This window comes from Panthera onca, chromosome C2 (assembly GCF_046562875.1).
Source record: "Panthera onca isolate mPanOnc1 chromosome C2, mPanOnc1 haplotype 2, whole genome shotgun sequence".
Lineage (NCBI taxonomy): Eukaryota > Metazoa > Chordata > Mammalia > Carnivora > Felidae > Panthera > Panthera onca.
In genome coordinates this window covers 127,149,153-127,163,722 of record NC_138347.1, presented here as the reverse complement: position 1 = coordinate 127,163,722, position 14,570 = coordinate 127,149,153, and the positions used below count along the sequence as shown (strand labels likewise).

The 14,570-nt window shown below is 38.6% G+C and overlaps 1 protein-coding gene across 3 annotated transcripts in view; it reads left to right on the top strand.

The window, feature by feature from the left end:
* Window positions 1-14,570, top strand: part of PPP2R3A (protein phosphatase 2 regulatory subunit B''alpha) — a 211,865-nt gene that overhangs the window by 75,404 nt on the left and 121,891 nt on the right. For all 3 annotated transcript variants that reach the window (XM_060638723.3, XM_060638724.3, XM_060638727.3), the window contains 2 exons: window positions 1,238-1,504; window positions 8,058-8,161. In XM_060638723.3, the coding sequence (XP_060494706.1) occupies window positions 1,238-1,504; window positions 8,058-8,161 (371 nt within the window). The remainder of the gene's footprint in view (window positions 1-1,237; window positions 1,505-8,057; window positions 8,162-14,570) is intronic.

The window sequence follows — 14,570 nt, the reverse complement described above, 5'->3', positions numbered from 1 at the left end:
CCTGAATGTAAAGATCATGTTATGAGCCCATATGTCAAAAGGAAATATGATATTCAGATCTACTACTTCAGATAAATCATTATTCAAATTTTAAGAATGGCATTAGCACAATTTAAAGAAAATGAATATTTGAGTAATATTTTGTGTTCATGGTAGTCAACAGTCATGTCCATCTCTCATACTTCATGTAGTATATAACACAATGCCATGCTCATGCGCCTTGATAGATAATTTGGTCAAAATTAAGAGAAGAAATTAAAACTCTGAAAATCTTCATGGAATCTCTTTTGCTTTTTCTGTTAGGAAGCTCAGAACTAAATTTAGTCCTCATTGGTAAAGTAGTCCTCTACCTGAATGTTAGTGTACCTCCCCTCCCCTAAATCATGGATAATCTTAATCTCCTCATTGCCCTCCTCCCTCCCCTACCTCACTTTTATGCTCTCTCCTTTCTCATGTCTCCATATGGCATAACACCTCAAATCCTTTTTGGAAAAAGGAATGATATAAACTATAAGTGAGGTAATAAGCTATGAATGGGGTTTGGCCGTGATGAAATTAATGACCATGATCCTTGCCTCTTAGAGGTTACCAAAAATGAAAGTAATGTGTATCATGGAAAAAAAATGGCATGCCCCAAGGGGCAAGTAAATCAGTCTGGTGGAAGATATCCCGAAACTAAAATGCTTTAATTTTCTTCACAAGACTTTTCTCTGCATCATGAACTGGCAGTGATTTTACCTAGACAAAGTCAAACTAGAGAGAAAAAGGTAAAAGGATACCCCCGACCAATACATTTTAGATTTATGTATTTTGAAAGAACTTATTCTGTCTGCCTGTTGAAGGAGAGGTAGAAATATGAAGAAAGGTGAAGAATAGTCTTCAAAAAGGATTTATTATTTCCTTTTCCAACAGACTAAGAATACAGCTTGAGATTCTTAATGTGTCAACTAACATTACTCTTAAATATCTGGCACATAATTGATGGGAAATGTACTGTAGGATTTTAAAAGCATAAATCTGTGTAAATTCAGGTATTGACAGATAATTAATGTATTTATTTAGTATGGATAGGCATTCCCTAGAAGCACACTTATCATCCTCTACAGTAGAGTGAGCTCTTACTGTCTCTAATTGTGGCTGCTTGTATTTATGCCCAACTTCTTGTTACTGGTGAGGACTTTCAAGAAGTATATGCTGTTTAGAATTTCTGTGTTTCATAATCACATTCTCCTTCCAGATTCAAAATAAACCAGAAAAGAAACCTGGAACACCACTTCCACCTACAGCCACCTTTCCAAGTAGTCCCCGACCTCTCTCCCCTGTTCCTCATGTGAATAATGTTGTGAATGCACCATTGTCCATAAACATTCCACGGTTCTACTTTCCTGAAGGACTCCCAGATGCCTGCAGTAACCATGAACAGACTCTAAGCAAAATTGAAACTGCTTTCATGGATATTGAAGATCAGAAAGCAGACATCTATGAAATGGGAAAAATTGCAAAGGTAATATAACTACTAAATAATGTATAATCTCTCTTTCTCTAGCAATCCCAGTCTTCCTCTCTTCAGTGCCTCTTTGCTCTCCTTTTAAGCATGGCTAGGTTTTTTCCTATGTTGAAAAAATGTATTTGATCCTGATATATCATCTGTGGTCCTATTTCATGGAACTCATAAGTTTGGAAAAATCTTAGTGGTCTTCTAGTCCATCTTCCCATTTAAGATAGGAATTCCACCCATGACATCATTAACACATAAATTCATTCTCTGCTTGAATGCTTTCAGTGACCAGAAGCTCACTATCTTGCCAAACAACCTGTTTCATTATTAAATATCCTTACTTGTTAGAAAATTTTTCCTCGTATTGAATATGAATCTTTTTTCGTTCTTACCCATTAATCATAACTCTTCCCTGAGCCAGGCAAGGAATGATTGGGCCAGCTCAACACTAATTCTACTCAGAAATAAATGGATTTTCCACTAGGAACCAAGTCTTTAATATTTTCCAGTATACCCACCTGCTTCTAATTAAGATCTTAGCCTCTCATGCTAGGACAACTGAATATCTTCAGTAACTGGATCCTCCATCTCCAGTCTCCTAGAACAATTAATACTGAGCACAGAATCAGATTTTATTTGATCATGCCATTCCCTAGCTCAGCAGTATTCAGGGATTCCTCCCATCTATAGCAGTACTTTGTTTTGTTTGGGTTTTATTTTTATCATGCATGTAAATTGAAGAGTCAGATCATATCTCAGGATTTAGCAGTGGTTTCAGGTGGTGCTGCAAGAGGCAGAAGGATTTAGTAGACTAAGGTTTGCATGTGGGCAAGTAGGAGACCAAGTTGAAGGTCCCAAGACCCCATGCACACTTTCACAGTTCCCCTACTTTCAGGAATAATATTTTAAAGTTTGGAAACTACTGATCTTGAAGATAAAGCCCAAACTACTATTACCTGCATGAGCCTGACCTACTTGCCCTCCCACAGGCATGCCTCTGCGTTTCGGCTCTCATACTTCTCCCTTCCATAATGGGCTTCCACTCCTGACAACCCCCGCATAACCCATCTTTTAAGACCTAACTTCTATCATGTCTTTGGAGAAGTCCCCAAATCCCTACTCCAGTCATGCCATGTCCTTTTCTCTACCTGCTGTCAGAACATTTGCTACTACTATTAAATAATTTGTAAATAGAGTGGTTTTAGGGGAAGTGAAAAGGAATTCTTTTATTCCCCCTTTGTTCACCCCCCCCATCTTAGAACTTGCTTGTTGATCCCTTAGATGTTTCTAATGAAAAGTAAACTGACATTGCAAAAATAAGAACTCACCTATCTCTACTTATTTTAGACATGAGGAAACTAAAGTCCCATGAGTACCTGAAGTCACAGAACTAGCACACGTCAGGAGACAAGTCCTCCAACTCCTGGCGTTGTGCTGTTTATACCATATGTTATCTCCCCTGAACATATGCTAACATACCATTAGCAAACTTCCAGTCAGTATCCACCCAAATAAATCACAGGTTCTTTCAGGGCACTGCCATTTTCTTACCCAAAGCTTTGAGAGATGGCAACTCTATGAGCCAAGATGGTAAATTATCTGAATGGGCTGGAACCATGAATCTAAATCCAAAAGACAGAATTCAGCAAGGCTGAATGAAATCTACGTTTAGAGATAACATGTTAACTGCATAAATGCCAAACGGTTATTTCTAACCTGGAGACTGTGAGAGAGAAACAGGCAGTTACGTGGACTGTTTCAGGCAGGCAGACAAGGAGAAACTGTCCAGATTAAGGGACATAGTAGTTCCCTGGTGCTGTGCTGGGCTCACCACATCTGGAAAGCCAATCCAGATGGCATTTAGTGCCTCACTGACAGAGACCTATAGCCTGTTCTGTTTGGAATACAAGTCCTGTAGGACTTCAGCCTTCCTCTGAATATTCCCAACCCCTGACTGAGGGTCCTATTCTCCTCTGCCTTTCTGTTGCCTTGTCTCCCCACTCCTACTCTGGTCCTCCCACCCCTGTATTGTGGTAGCCCTTGCCCTGCTCCATGGTTCAGTGAGAAGAGAGCAGAAAAGCTAAGGACTCCACAGATGGTCAAGAGAGGTGTAGGAAAGAATGTAGTCCAGTCAGGGTAGGGGTCTGTGCATGCTGGGGAGTCAGAGGAAGGACTTTGCTCTTTCTAGGTAATGAGGATCAATCCGTATGTGATATCAGGAAAAACTGCCAGTGTTGAAGCTGACAACATAGAGAAATTTAAAAATTGTGTTTAGCCCTGGTAATAGTAACATATAACAATGTACCGCTTACACCAAATTGTCATGTGGCACAATAGCCAGTATACATGTACTGTCTGAATAACTTGTCTGAATCATACTTGATTGTAGCCCTCCATTCCCTTCATGAGTACCAGGCATTTGTGTTCATTGCTCTTAGACCTTAATTGTCAGCTCACACATCAGGGTAAATTGGTCATACTTCAAAAAGTTAAAACTAACATTGCATATAAAAATGAAGATGGGTACATAGTAACCTCAGTAGGTATCACAAGTGTATTGGTTTGTCTTGTTTTGTTTTGCCTTACTCTATTAGTTCATTTTATTGGATTTTGCCTCTTCATTTTTTAGATCATTTATTTTTTTATTTTTGTTATTGTTGAGGTATAGCTGCCACATAGTGTTAGATATTAGTTTCAGGTGTACAACATAGTGACTTGACAAGCCTATACATTATGCTATGCTCACCACAAGTATAGCTAAAAATCATTTATTTAAAAAGTTTAGTTAATCATTTCTTCCATTTAGCTAATCCACATTTCATCCAGCATTTAGTTGGCTGTGGCTCTTAACATGCACGAAGCAGTCCTGTTTTCAGTTATTTTTTACTATGCAGATTGGTCTTCTCTGACACTAGGCAGTGGACTCTATGCCTGTAGCACCTGTGCTGCACGTGCTTGGATTCTCATGACAAGCTGGTTGTAGGTAAAGGAGAAGAAAGACAGCCTTTAAGGGACAATGAAGCAAGAGGGGGTTGGAGCAATCAGTGAACACTTCTCTGAATTCTTGTAGTCTATAAAGCTCTTTGGAAGGCCAGCTTGAGTTTGCAATCCACTCTTAGTGCCACTTAAGTGTAGCTGTAGGGACTGGGGTCTTTTTTTTTTTTTTTTTTTGAAGTGCAAAGAAAACACTATGTTTATGAAATCTGCATCTGTTGGTGAAGTTTAGCTCATTCATCTTTGACCTCAAACAGCCTTAGAGAAGTTAATCGCAATTTCTGATTAAATTCTCAGTGTGTAGTTTGTACTTTTTTCCACAGCTCTAAGTGATAACAGAGAAGAAATTAATCTAGAGAATGAATCTAAGAGAAAAGCAGTGTAGGAACATACACTGAAGAACAGTAAGAAACGTGCTTGTTAGAGACTGGGCCAGAAGACTCGCCATTGAGTTTTGGCCTCTAGCAGGAGGTTGAGGAAGAAGAGTGAGGCTGTCTTCTGAACCATACGCTGTCAGCTCCTCTTTTCTGGCTGAGGGAGCACTGCCTTGACCTGTCATGCCTGTGTCCTGTAAGCCAACTTCTCTGTATCATTATTTCTTCATCTCCAGTATGGGCTGAAAATACCTGCCCTCTTCTTCGTGGGGATCATGTGATGATCGAATGAAATAACATTTTAAAATGTTAAAGAACATTCCACATGTGTTAGGTAATCATCTCTTCCTGTTTGACTCATTAAACAACTTGCTTTCAATTCTTTATGTTGTTGGGCCATTCTTCGATCAAATTATAGATGTTCAGTTTTCCTTGCTCCAGCAACTTTGATTACCATAGACTGACTCTTGGTACCTCCCCTAAATCTGAGTTTCCTAACCCCATTTTCTGTATCTCTCCATATCCCCACTTGTCATCCATTCTTTTCCTTTGCAAAAAGTCTTGACACTGACTTGTTCTCTCCTCTGTTAAAGTCTCTGTTCTGCTGCCCTCGGATTAATATCATTTACTTTTTTGGGCTTCTTATTGATCTCCTGGCTCCCTTTATCTTAATTCTTTGATTTTTGAGCAGGTGCAGCCGGCCATACATTTTTTTAAGTAACCAAAGTGTAACATCTGCATTGCATTTTTTTCCTTTGTCATTTTCTCCAAGGACTAATACTCTCCTGCTGCCTAATACATGGCTACTTAGGGTACCCCACTATGAGAAAAATAGGCCAGCCCTTACCAATCTATTTTAAAACATATCCATTCTATACATTATCTCTTAGAATTTTGCCTTTGATTTTGCCTTTGACATAGAAATTTATGTGTTGGTCTCTCTGTCACTTACTACTCCTTAGGAGCTGACATGTATGCATTTTAACAGAAGTCTTCTAGAGAAAAGAGTATAATTCAAGCGAAAGAAAGTTGTTTAATAATGGAAGTAGCCCCACAGGATGTAGTCAGCACACAGCCCCAGGTAGTGTTTCAGCTAAGAATGGTAACCACTTCCTGAAGTTGAGCTAGAAGATTCCTGAGCCCTTCCAATTCTAAAAAATCCGTGAGTGACTATAATGGTGGGAGTTTCAAGCACTTTGGCAAGCCAGTTCCAATCTCTCCCTCTATGTACTTTCTCTGTTTGGGGCTCTGCACTCTTGCCTCTATAATACAGACTGTTCTTTTAAGCTGTCCTAGCAGTTGCCAGTAGCCTGTCATATCTAAGAACATTTTCTTGGCAAACTACCATTCTGCATGAAAGGGAGAATTGGAAAGTGGATTTGACAGTTTACCACCCAAAGGATATTAATTGTGAGCTTTGTACTTTGGCAATCATAATTTACACAATAAACAAAATCCATTTGGTTGCTAAGCAACACCTTTCCCTCATTCCCGACCTCATTGGTGGTATTTGACCTTTGGACTTAAGAAATCTTAAGGTCTACCCTGTTTGCAGAACATGCTTGCTTTAGTGGCCCAGGCAGGAGCAGCCTCTTAATTCTGCCCTGTACTTACCTCCCATGGCTTGAATTTCACCTTCCATATCCTCATCTCCGACATGAATCCAGCAACCTTGGGTGTTCTGTCATCATAACTCAGAGTCATTATCTCAGACGAGATACTCTTCAGGCTTCTGTGGTGATTCCACATGCACTGAGACTTCACACCAGGAACAGCTTCTCTAGAATCCAGTATGGATTCACATCTAGTGAGCCTCCAAAGGAAAAGCTTCCATTTTTAGAATGATGAAAGCTCAACAGATTCTGTGTCTAATATGAATAATAAGACTGTCTTTAATTACAAGATACACCTCTTTGAAGGGGTCCAAATTTGGGAGTATGTTTTATGTGCATATACAAAATTGAGAACATTCAGAGACTATTTCTCTGCTATTATTTACATATTATTACTTGAAAGAATTTTCCCTCTAGGAAAAAAGTAGGTAAATTTGGTAAGAAGTCTTTCTTGTAAGAGTATAATTAATTGAAAGAAATAGCTTTTTATTGAAGAAACAAAATCAACACCTTTTAGAGTATTACAGTTTCATATTCATTCCCAGCACCTCCTAAGGCTTCTATTATATGTAGTCATTTGTGGTTGCTTCTAATATATAAATAAATGATAGTGTTTAGTTTTTATCTTTAATCTTTTACCTGAATTATAACCATTTAAAATAGATGCCTGTCTGCTTTGGATTTTCTCTCTCTCTCTCTCTCTCTCTCTCTCTCTCTCTCTCTCTTTCTCTTTCTCTTTCTCTTTCTCTCTCTACCCCTCCCCTGCTCATGTTCTGTCTCTCTCTCAAAAATAAATAAACACTAAAAAAAAAAAATTGGGTGGCGGCGCGGAGTCGGGGGGGAGTTGGTGCCTTTGTGGCTCAGTTGGTTAAGCCTCTGACTTAGGCTCAGGTCATGATCTTGTGGTTCATGAGTTCGAGCCCCACATCAGGCTCTGTGCTGAAAGTTCGGACCCTGGAGCCTCCTTCAGATAATGTATCTCCCTCTCTCTCTGCCCCTCACCCCCTCATGCTGTCTCTCTCTCTATCTCTATCTCAAAAATAAGTAAATATTTAAAAAAAAATTTTTTTTTAATTAGATGGCTATTTTCTTGAGCAATCTAGACTTTTCCAGTTCTTCCTGACCCTGGGGCTTAATAACATAATAGGCAAAGGAGAGAGGGAGATGTGTGGGAGAGTATATTAATACCAGTGACCAAGTATTAAATGTGGCTGGCTGTAGGACATATACAACCATGACATTCAGTCATTTTTCTTTTTCGAAGGTAGAAAATATATGATGTGAGAATGGTAGGAAGGGAGACTGGTTACTTTATCAGGAAAGGGAAAGACATATCACTGTAGATGATCTTGGAGAAAAGGTCAGATGGATTTCCATTTCCTTCATTAAACATGGAATCTTCTTGTTTCCCCTCTGTCTCTTTCTGAATCTACCATAGCTGATGTATTTGCTTCTGCCCCAGTTTGGCTCCCTCAAGCACCTGTGACACAAAGGCTAAAAGCCACAAAGGCCCATTGTTTGGCTGTGTCATCATTTCAACACCCCTTGGCTTACACTGTATTTGTGTTTTATTTGCAGCTCTGTGGCTGTCCTCTTTATTGGAAAGCCCCCATGTTCCGGGCTGCAGGGGGAGAGAGGACAGGATTTGTGTCCGCACAGTCATTCATTGCCGTGTGGAGAAAGTAAGTATATGACCAGTCACTCCAGGGCTAGGCAAAGAATTGTCTGGTTCTCACAAGGTGCTTTTTAAAGGTCACTTATTTTACACATTCATTAATTTTTCTTTACCCTTTATTTCAACAAGTAAAATTCAGTGATTCACACTTATTTATAACCACACAAATTTTTTCCATAATCTTTATCTACATGTCTCTAATCAGTGAAAGAGATCTTCAAAGATACCTTTTTAGTAACTCTTTGATAGTTTCTTAGTTTTACTTGTTAAATTTGGGTCTTAGAATTTGACTCTGGTAGCAGTGGCATAAAAGTAGAGTCTCCTCAGGGCACCTGGGTGACTCAGTAGGTTAAGTGCTTGACTTGATTGCAGCTCAGGTCATGATCTCACAGTTCATGAGTTCAAGCCCCATGTCAGGCTCTATGCTGACAGTGCAGTTCCTGCTTGGAACTCACTCTGTCTTTCTCTCTCTCTGCCCCTTCCCCACTCCCGTGTGTGCGCTTGCTCGCTTTCTCTCTCTCAAAATTAAGCTTTAAAAAAAAAGTAGACTCTCCTTTAAGGGGAGCAGACCATATGTGTCATGTGAAAAATACAGCTTCCGGGGGCGCCTGGTTGGCTCAATCGGTTAAGTGTCCAACTCCTGATTTCAGCTCAGGTCTATGATGTCACGGATCGTCATAAGTGTACTCTTAATCCCCATCACCTGTTTTACCTCTGACAAGTTTTCTTTCATTTTAACCTTCTTTTTTTTTTCTTCCTTCTTCTTTATAAGTTATTTCTTGATATATTTATACATTTTAAGAGAATGTCACAGCTTGCCCCTTCTACCTCTTAACTGACCGGACTTCTTTACATATGTTTATAGCCTTGTTTACATGTGTTCTGCTCACATTTTTTGGGCTAGATACCCTTCCTGGTAAACTATTGGGAAATGCCATTCACCTGTTATCCTCATTGTCGTCATCATTATTATTACTTAAAATCAACATATAATAGCAGAATTCAGCACACAGATCCCTTCATGCCACCTAAAAAGCCCTTAGCAGTATAATGCTTGAGAATAGTAGGTGATTGATAAGTGTATTCTTATTTTTAAAAATCTAGCAGCAAGTTGAGTTCACCAAGTTCTTTCTGCATTACATTAGAACAACAGCTATAAGAGTATATAGAACTCCTATCAGTTAATGAACTTTTTGTTAAAGAACCATACCAATGCTAACTGTTAAAATGCTTCATGTTGTCCAGGTGAATTTTAGTCATTTTGTTACAGGGAATAGTTCTAAGTTGTCTGAATACCAAGAACTAAAAGGGCCCTAGGAGAATCATTCCTCATACACTATCTAGCTGACACTTCAAAGTCAGTGCCATGATCACCATTCCACGTCTCCTGTAGCAAATAGAAAACTGCTGGATAAAATCTAAGAAATACCTTTTTTTTTTTTTTTACATGTGTTGATAAGTAGTCATAAAAGTCAGGGAATTCATTAGAGGCTAGAAATAGCATAAAAGTGCTAATTAACAGGAGTGAACCAGCAAAAGAATTGGCATTTCCCCTTAGGGTATTTATCATCAGTATTTCTGGCAGCCTAGAACCTACAGGAAGGAAATAGAGCCTAGGGCCTGAACAGTAGAGAAGTCAGCTTGGATTCCCTCTCCTTTTCCCACCAGTAAAGCCAAGACTTTAGCTGGGTGGTCCAATTATGTCCTAATTATTATTGTTATTTTAAATCAGCATGTAACAGTAGCAGAATTAAAGAACTTGAAATGTATACATGTTCTAACTTTTGTTCAGCTAACTTCTTTCACCCTGGTAAATATCAGGCCCTGAAAAAGCCTTAGCTGGATAGAGTATGAACCAAGGGTAGAAAGAATATAGATGCTGCACAACTCTTGTCAGAGGTACCTTTAGCCATTGAGATCAGCATTGTTGGTCATCTAACAATCTGTGAAAGCGACAAGAAGTGAGTTATAATTGTTTCAGAAAAAAACTTTGAATAAGCTGAGAGATTGAAAAAAAAGGAAGTAGTCTATTACAGAAGAGATTAGAGCCAGAAAGAAGTAATTATTTTAGGTCATTCTGAATATTCTAGAACCCTACATTTGTGAGCCAAAGGGTGACTATAGCAAAGGAAAACTGTTAACCAACTTGAGTTACCTGTAGTTAACCACATAATCTTAATAACAGCCAGGTTTTTTGTCTTAAGACTGTGTGTCACTGAAAAGGTGGACATTTATGTTGGTAGGTAGAGCAGCAGCAGCAGCAGCTACAGCAGCTGTGTCCTTTTTTTTTTTTTTTTTTTAATATTTATTCATTTTTGAGAGAGTGTGAGTTGGGGAGGAGCAGAGAGAGAGGGAAACACAGAATCTGAAGCAGGCTCCAGGTTCTGAGCTGTCAGTGCAGAGCCCGATGCAGGGCTCAAACTCACAAACCGTGAGGTCATGACCTGAGCTGAAGTCATAGGCTTACCGACTGAGCCACCCAGACGCCCCTAGCTGTGTTCTTTTATTGAGATGGATCATTTTAATTTTATCTCTAGGGAAAGGATATTTTTACAAAAGGCAAAGGGGAAAAAAGACACAAAGCACAAGTCTTCATTTTAGGTAACTACAGGAAACTGTTTATGAAGTCATACAGCATGACTAACTGTCCCTGTCTTTTTTCATTTGAAAAAACATTTCTGTGACTAGATTAAGTGTATGTCTGTATATTAGTCTTATTTTATGACCCACACTAAAATGGTTGGAGCGCCCTCTAGTGGGAGCTCCTTTCTGCGTTCTTAAAATGCCCTTTTATTTTATTTTATTTATTTTATTTTATTTTATTTTATTTTATTTTATTTTATTTTATTTTATTTTATTTTATTTTATTTTATGTTTGTATGTTTTTATTTAAATTCCAGTTCGTTAACATACAGTGTGATAGTAGTTTCAGGTGTACAACACTACCATTCAGCATGGGCTTATCACAAAAAGTGCCCTCTTTAAACCCCCATCACCTATTTCACTCATCCCTCTACCACTGTCACCCCTGGTAACCATCAGTTTGTTCTCTGTTGTTAAGAGTCTGTATCTTGGCTTTTAAAATGCCTTTTAAGGGATGCCTCGGTGGCTCCGTTGGTTGAGTATCCAACTCTTGATTTTTGCTCAGGTCATGACCCCAGGGTTGTGGGATCCAGGCCTAGGTTACCCTCTGTGCTGACCTTGGAGCCTGCTTAAGATTCTCTCTCTCCCTCTGCCCTTTTCCCCTGCTCATGCACTCTCTCAAAATAGAATAGAATAAAATAAAATAATTAAAAATAGTAATAAAATGCCTTTTAAAAGCAGAGGTGCTTTAAGGGAGACCCAGATATGGCTATTTGGGGAGACTAAGCAGCTGAGCATGATGGTTTGAGTTATCATACTGATCTTGAAGATGTGTGTTTATTTTTGCAATTTTTTTTTTTTTTTTTTTTTTTTTTTTTTTACCAATTTTACCCTTTGCATAAGGTGACTTGGGCTTAAGTATAGTACATTAAAACTTTCAACTACAAAAAAATTACGGGCAAATAATGACATAGAATTTAAACATATTGGCATATGCATACACAAGCTGACTTGCTCCCATAATAGGCTCTTTATATTCTTGAAAAGTGAAGTCACATGTAAAAGTCACAGAATAACAAGAAATAATTTCCCTGCTATCCCAGTACTCATGGGATGGAGGCTTCCTAGCCCTCCTCCTAATGTTTTGAGGATGAACACCTTAATGGGCTCTTGTTCCCCTGCCTCTGCCCTCCCTCCTTTCCCTGCCTTATTGCCCATTTCATATCTATACTCTGATATCTATTTTATTACAGTCAGGACATTTTTAGGGGAAAGACATTGCTCCATGGCTTTTTTGAGTTCCTGGATTACCTGCTTTGTGGCAGAGATCCTCTCAGTCAGTCAAGTAATATTGATCCAGCTTCATTATGCTTTATTTTCACTTACCTTTGAATGTCACTGTATGATTTGTCTCTTAACAGTATTTTGTTTTAAGAGCTCTGAAAGATACCAGTTTAAAATAGCTATGTTTACCTTCTTTCTCCAGCTTTCACAACTTTTATTTATCTCCTTTTCTCTTCCATATAGAGTTTACCGGCCACTATCATCAGCTGGAAATCATAATTCACCTTTTCTTTCTATTTCATGCTTCTGGTCAGAAAAAGCCATTCTTGATTTGCCTTTTTCCTCTCAGAGTATCTCTCATCTGTGCTATCCTTTCTTTATAAAAGTGCTCCTTTACAAAGATCTCACCACCTTTTTATTGTGATCATCCCAACCATTTTCTAATCCTAGGAGGTGGTTCCCATCAGCATTTATTACATACTAATCTTTTTCTGAAATGTATACATGTTTAACTGTAGAGGCCTTGAGAATGCTAAAGAATGATAAGGAGAATTCATATACAAATTATACTATAACTTTAATAATCACAAATGAAGTCAGTTTTTAAGTATACATCCATTAGATCACAAACATTTTTTGAGAATCTTCTGTGTGAAAGTCACTGTGCTGGCTGCTAAGGAAGAAAAAAGACCTGTCTATAACTGTGTCTGCCCTTTAAGTGCCAGTGAAATAAAAACAAACTAATAGTACAATGGTAAATATAATACAATAAATTAAACAGTACAAAGATCAGTAAAGAATTTAGTTATGAGAGAAGGCTTTTTGAAAGACTTGCATTATTAGCTGAACCTTAAAGAATAGCCAGCATTCCAATAGCAAAGTCAAGAGGGATGGTATTCTAGGAGAGTAGAATCATATGAGAAATGGCAAAGAGGCAAGAATGCACATGGCACACTTAGAGAATAATGGACCAGGCCAGCTGTCTGGAGTGGAAGTTTCATTTAGCAAAGTAGTAAGGTAGATAGGTAGGCAGGCTCCCATCTAGTTACAGAGAGCCTTAAATGCTGAACTGAGGCAGTTAGACTATTCGTATAAGTGGTAGAGAGCTACTGAACATTTTTGAAAAAGAGGATTATATAATCAAAGAATGTTTCGGAATGAATTGCCTGTGTTTTAAGGTTGGATGAACACTGAAATCTGTTTTGACCCTTTTCCTTCTGTTGGTCTCAGCATGAAGTAATAAGACCCTTATTGAACTCAAAAGTACACTGGCATTAGAAAAGAGGGAATGGTTGTATAAAACATTTTGAGGAAATATTCCTAAGGACTCCTGTATTCCCATCCTGTATTCCAAGCACTTAGGGATCCAAGCTGGAAACCTAGGAGTCGTTATGGACTTCCCCTTACTTTCATCCCTCCACACCAATCAACTACCCTGTCCTTTTCATTACAACCAGATTTTCCCCTTTGTCTTCATCTCCCACTGCTACTATCCATGCTCAGGCCCATAGTTGGATTTTTGCTTGATATTTTTGAAAAGCACATCTGATCTTGTCACTGTCCAAGTTAAAATTCTTCCATGGAGTAGGCCAAAGCCAAGTCTTCCTGATCTAACATAAAAAGGCCAATCCTATATGCTCATGTCCACTTTTCTTACCACCCCAGTGTTTGTAGCTGCCAAAATATTCCACACACTCTCACACCAGGCATTTGTACTTGCAGCCCTCCTGACCCACAGCATCCTTCTTTCCTACTTACCAGTTCTAGGGAATCTCACTGGCCCTCTTGTGTCCTCCCATGACACCCATGCTTATTACTTCTGTCGCATGACAGAGTATAACCTGAGTATGTCAGTATAATCTTAATGGTGTAGCACTCTCACTAGACTATAAACTGTTTACAGAGCACAGAACTGTGTCTTATTTTCTCTGAATCCAGAGTATCTTCAAGGCTAGACACAAGTGGCACACAGTTAGCATTCACTAAATGTAATGAAGAAAAACAAGAAAATGTGGAGACTAATGGGATGTGCATAAAATAAGGAAAAGAAGTAAGTTTAAAATGACTTCAAATTTCAAGCCCAGATAATTTGGATATTTCTACCTTTAACAAAAATAGATGTCCAGGAAAAGGACTGGCTTTGACGGGAAGATATAAAATTTGTTTTTTGATACTTTAACTTTGTTGTCAGAGTATAGTTACTAAGTGGAAATGTCCAGTATTAGTTGGGCATGAGGAATTCATAGAGCTTAAAGACTTAAAAGGGCATTCATTCATTTTTTTTTTCTTTTTTTATTGGCCCTTCAAAGTCTAATTTCAGAAACCCTCTATCAGGTGGGCCCTGAATATGTCTGCCAAACTGGGCAAACAGAAGTCTTTGTCTTATGTGGTGCATAGTAGTCCAACTGATATATTCTCTCCTGGCTGGCAGGTAGCTCTAGAGTTCTGGGCCTGGATGTCCTGTGCCAACCCTGAATGGACATTTTCCCTCCCCTGCAATTAGTTTAGTTGATCCTGTGGTCTTAGCCCCAGAAACATTTTACAAAAAT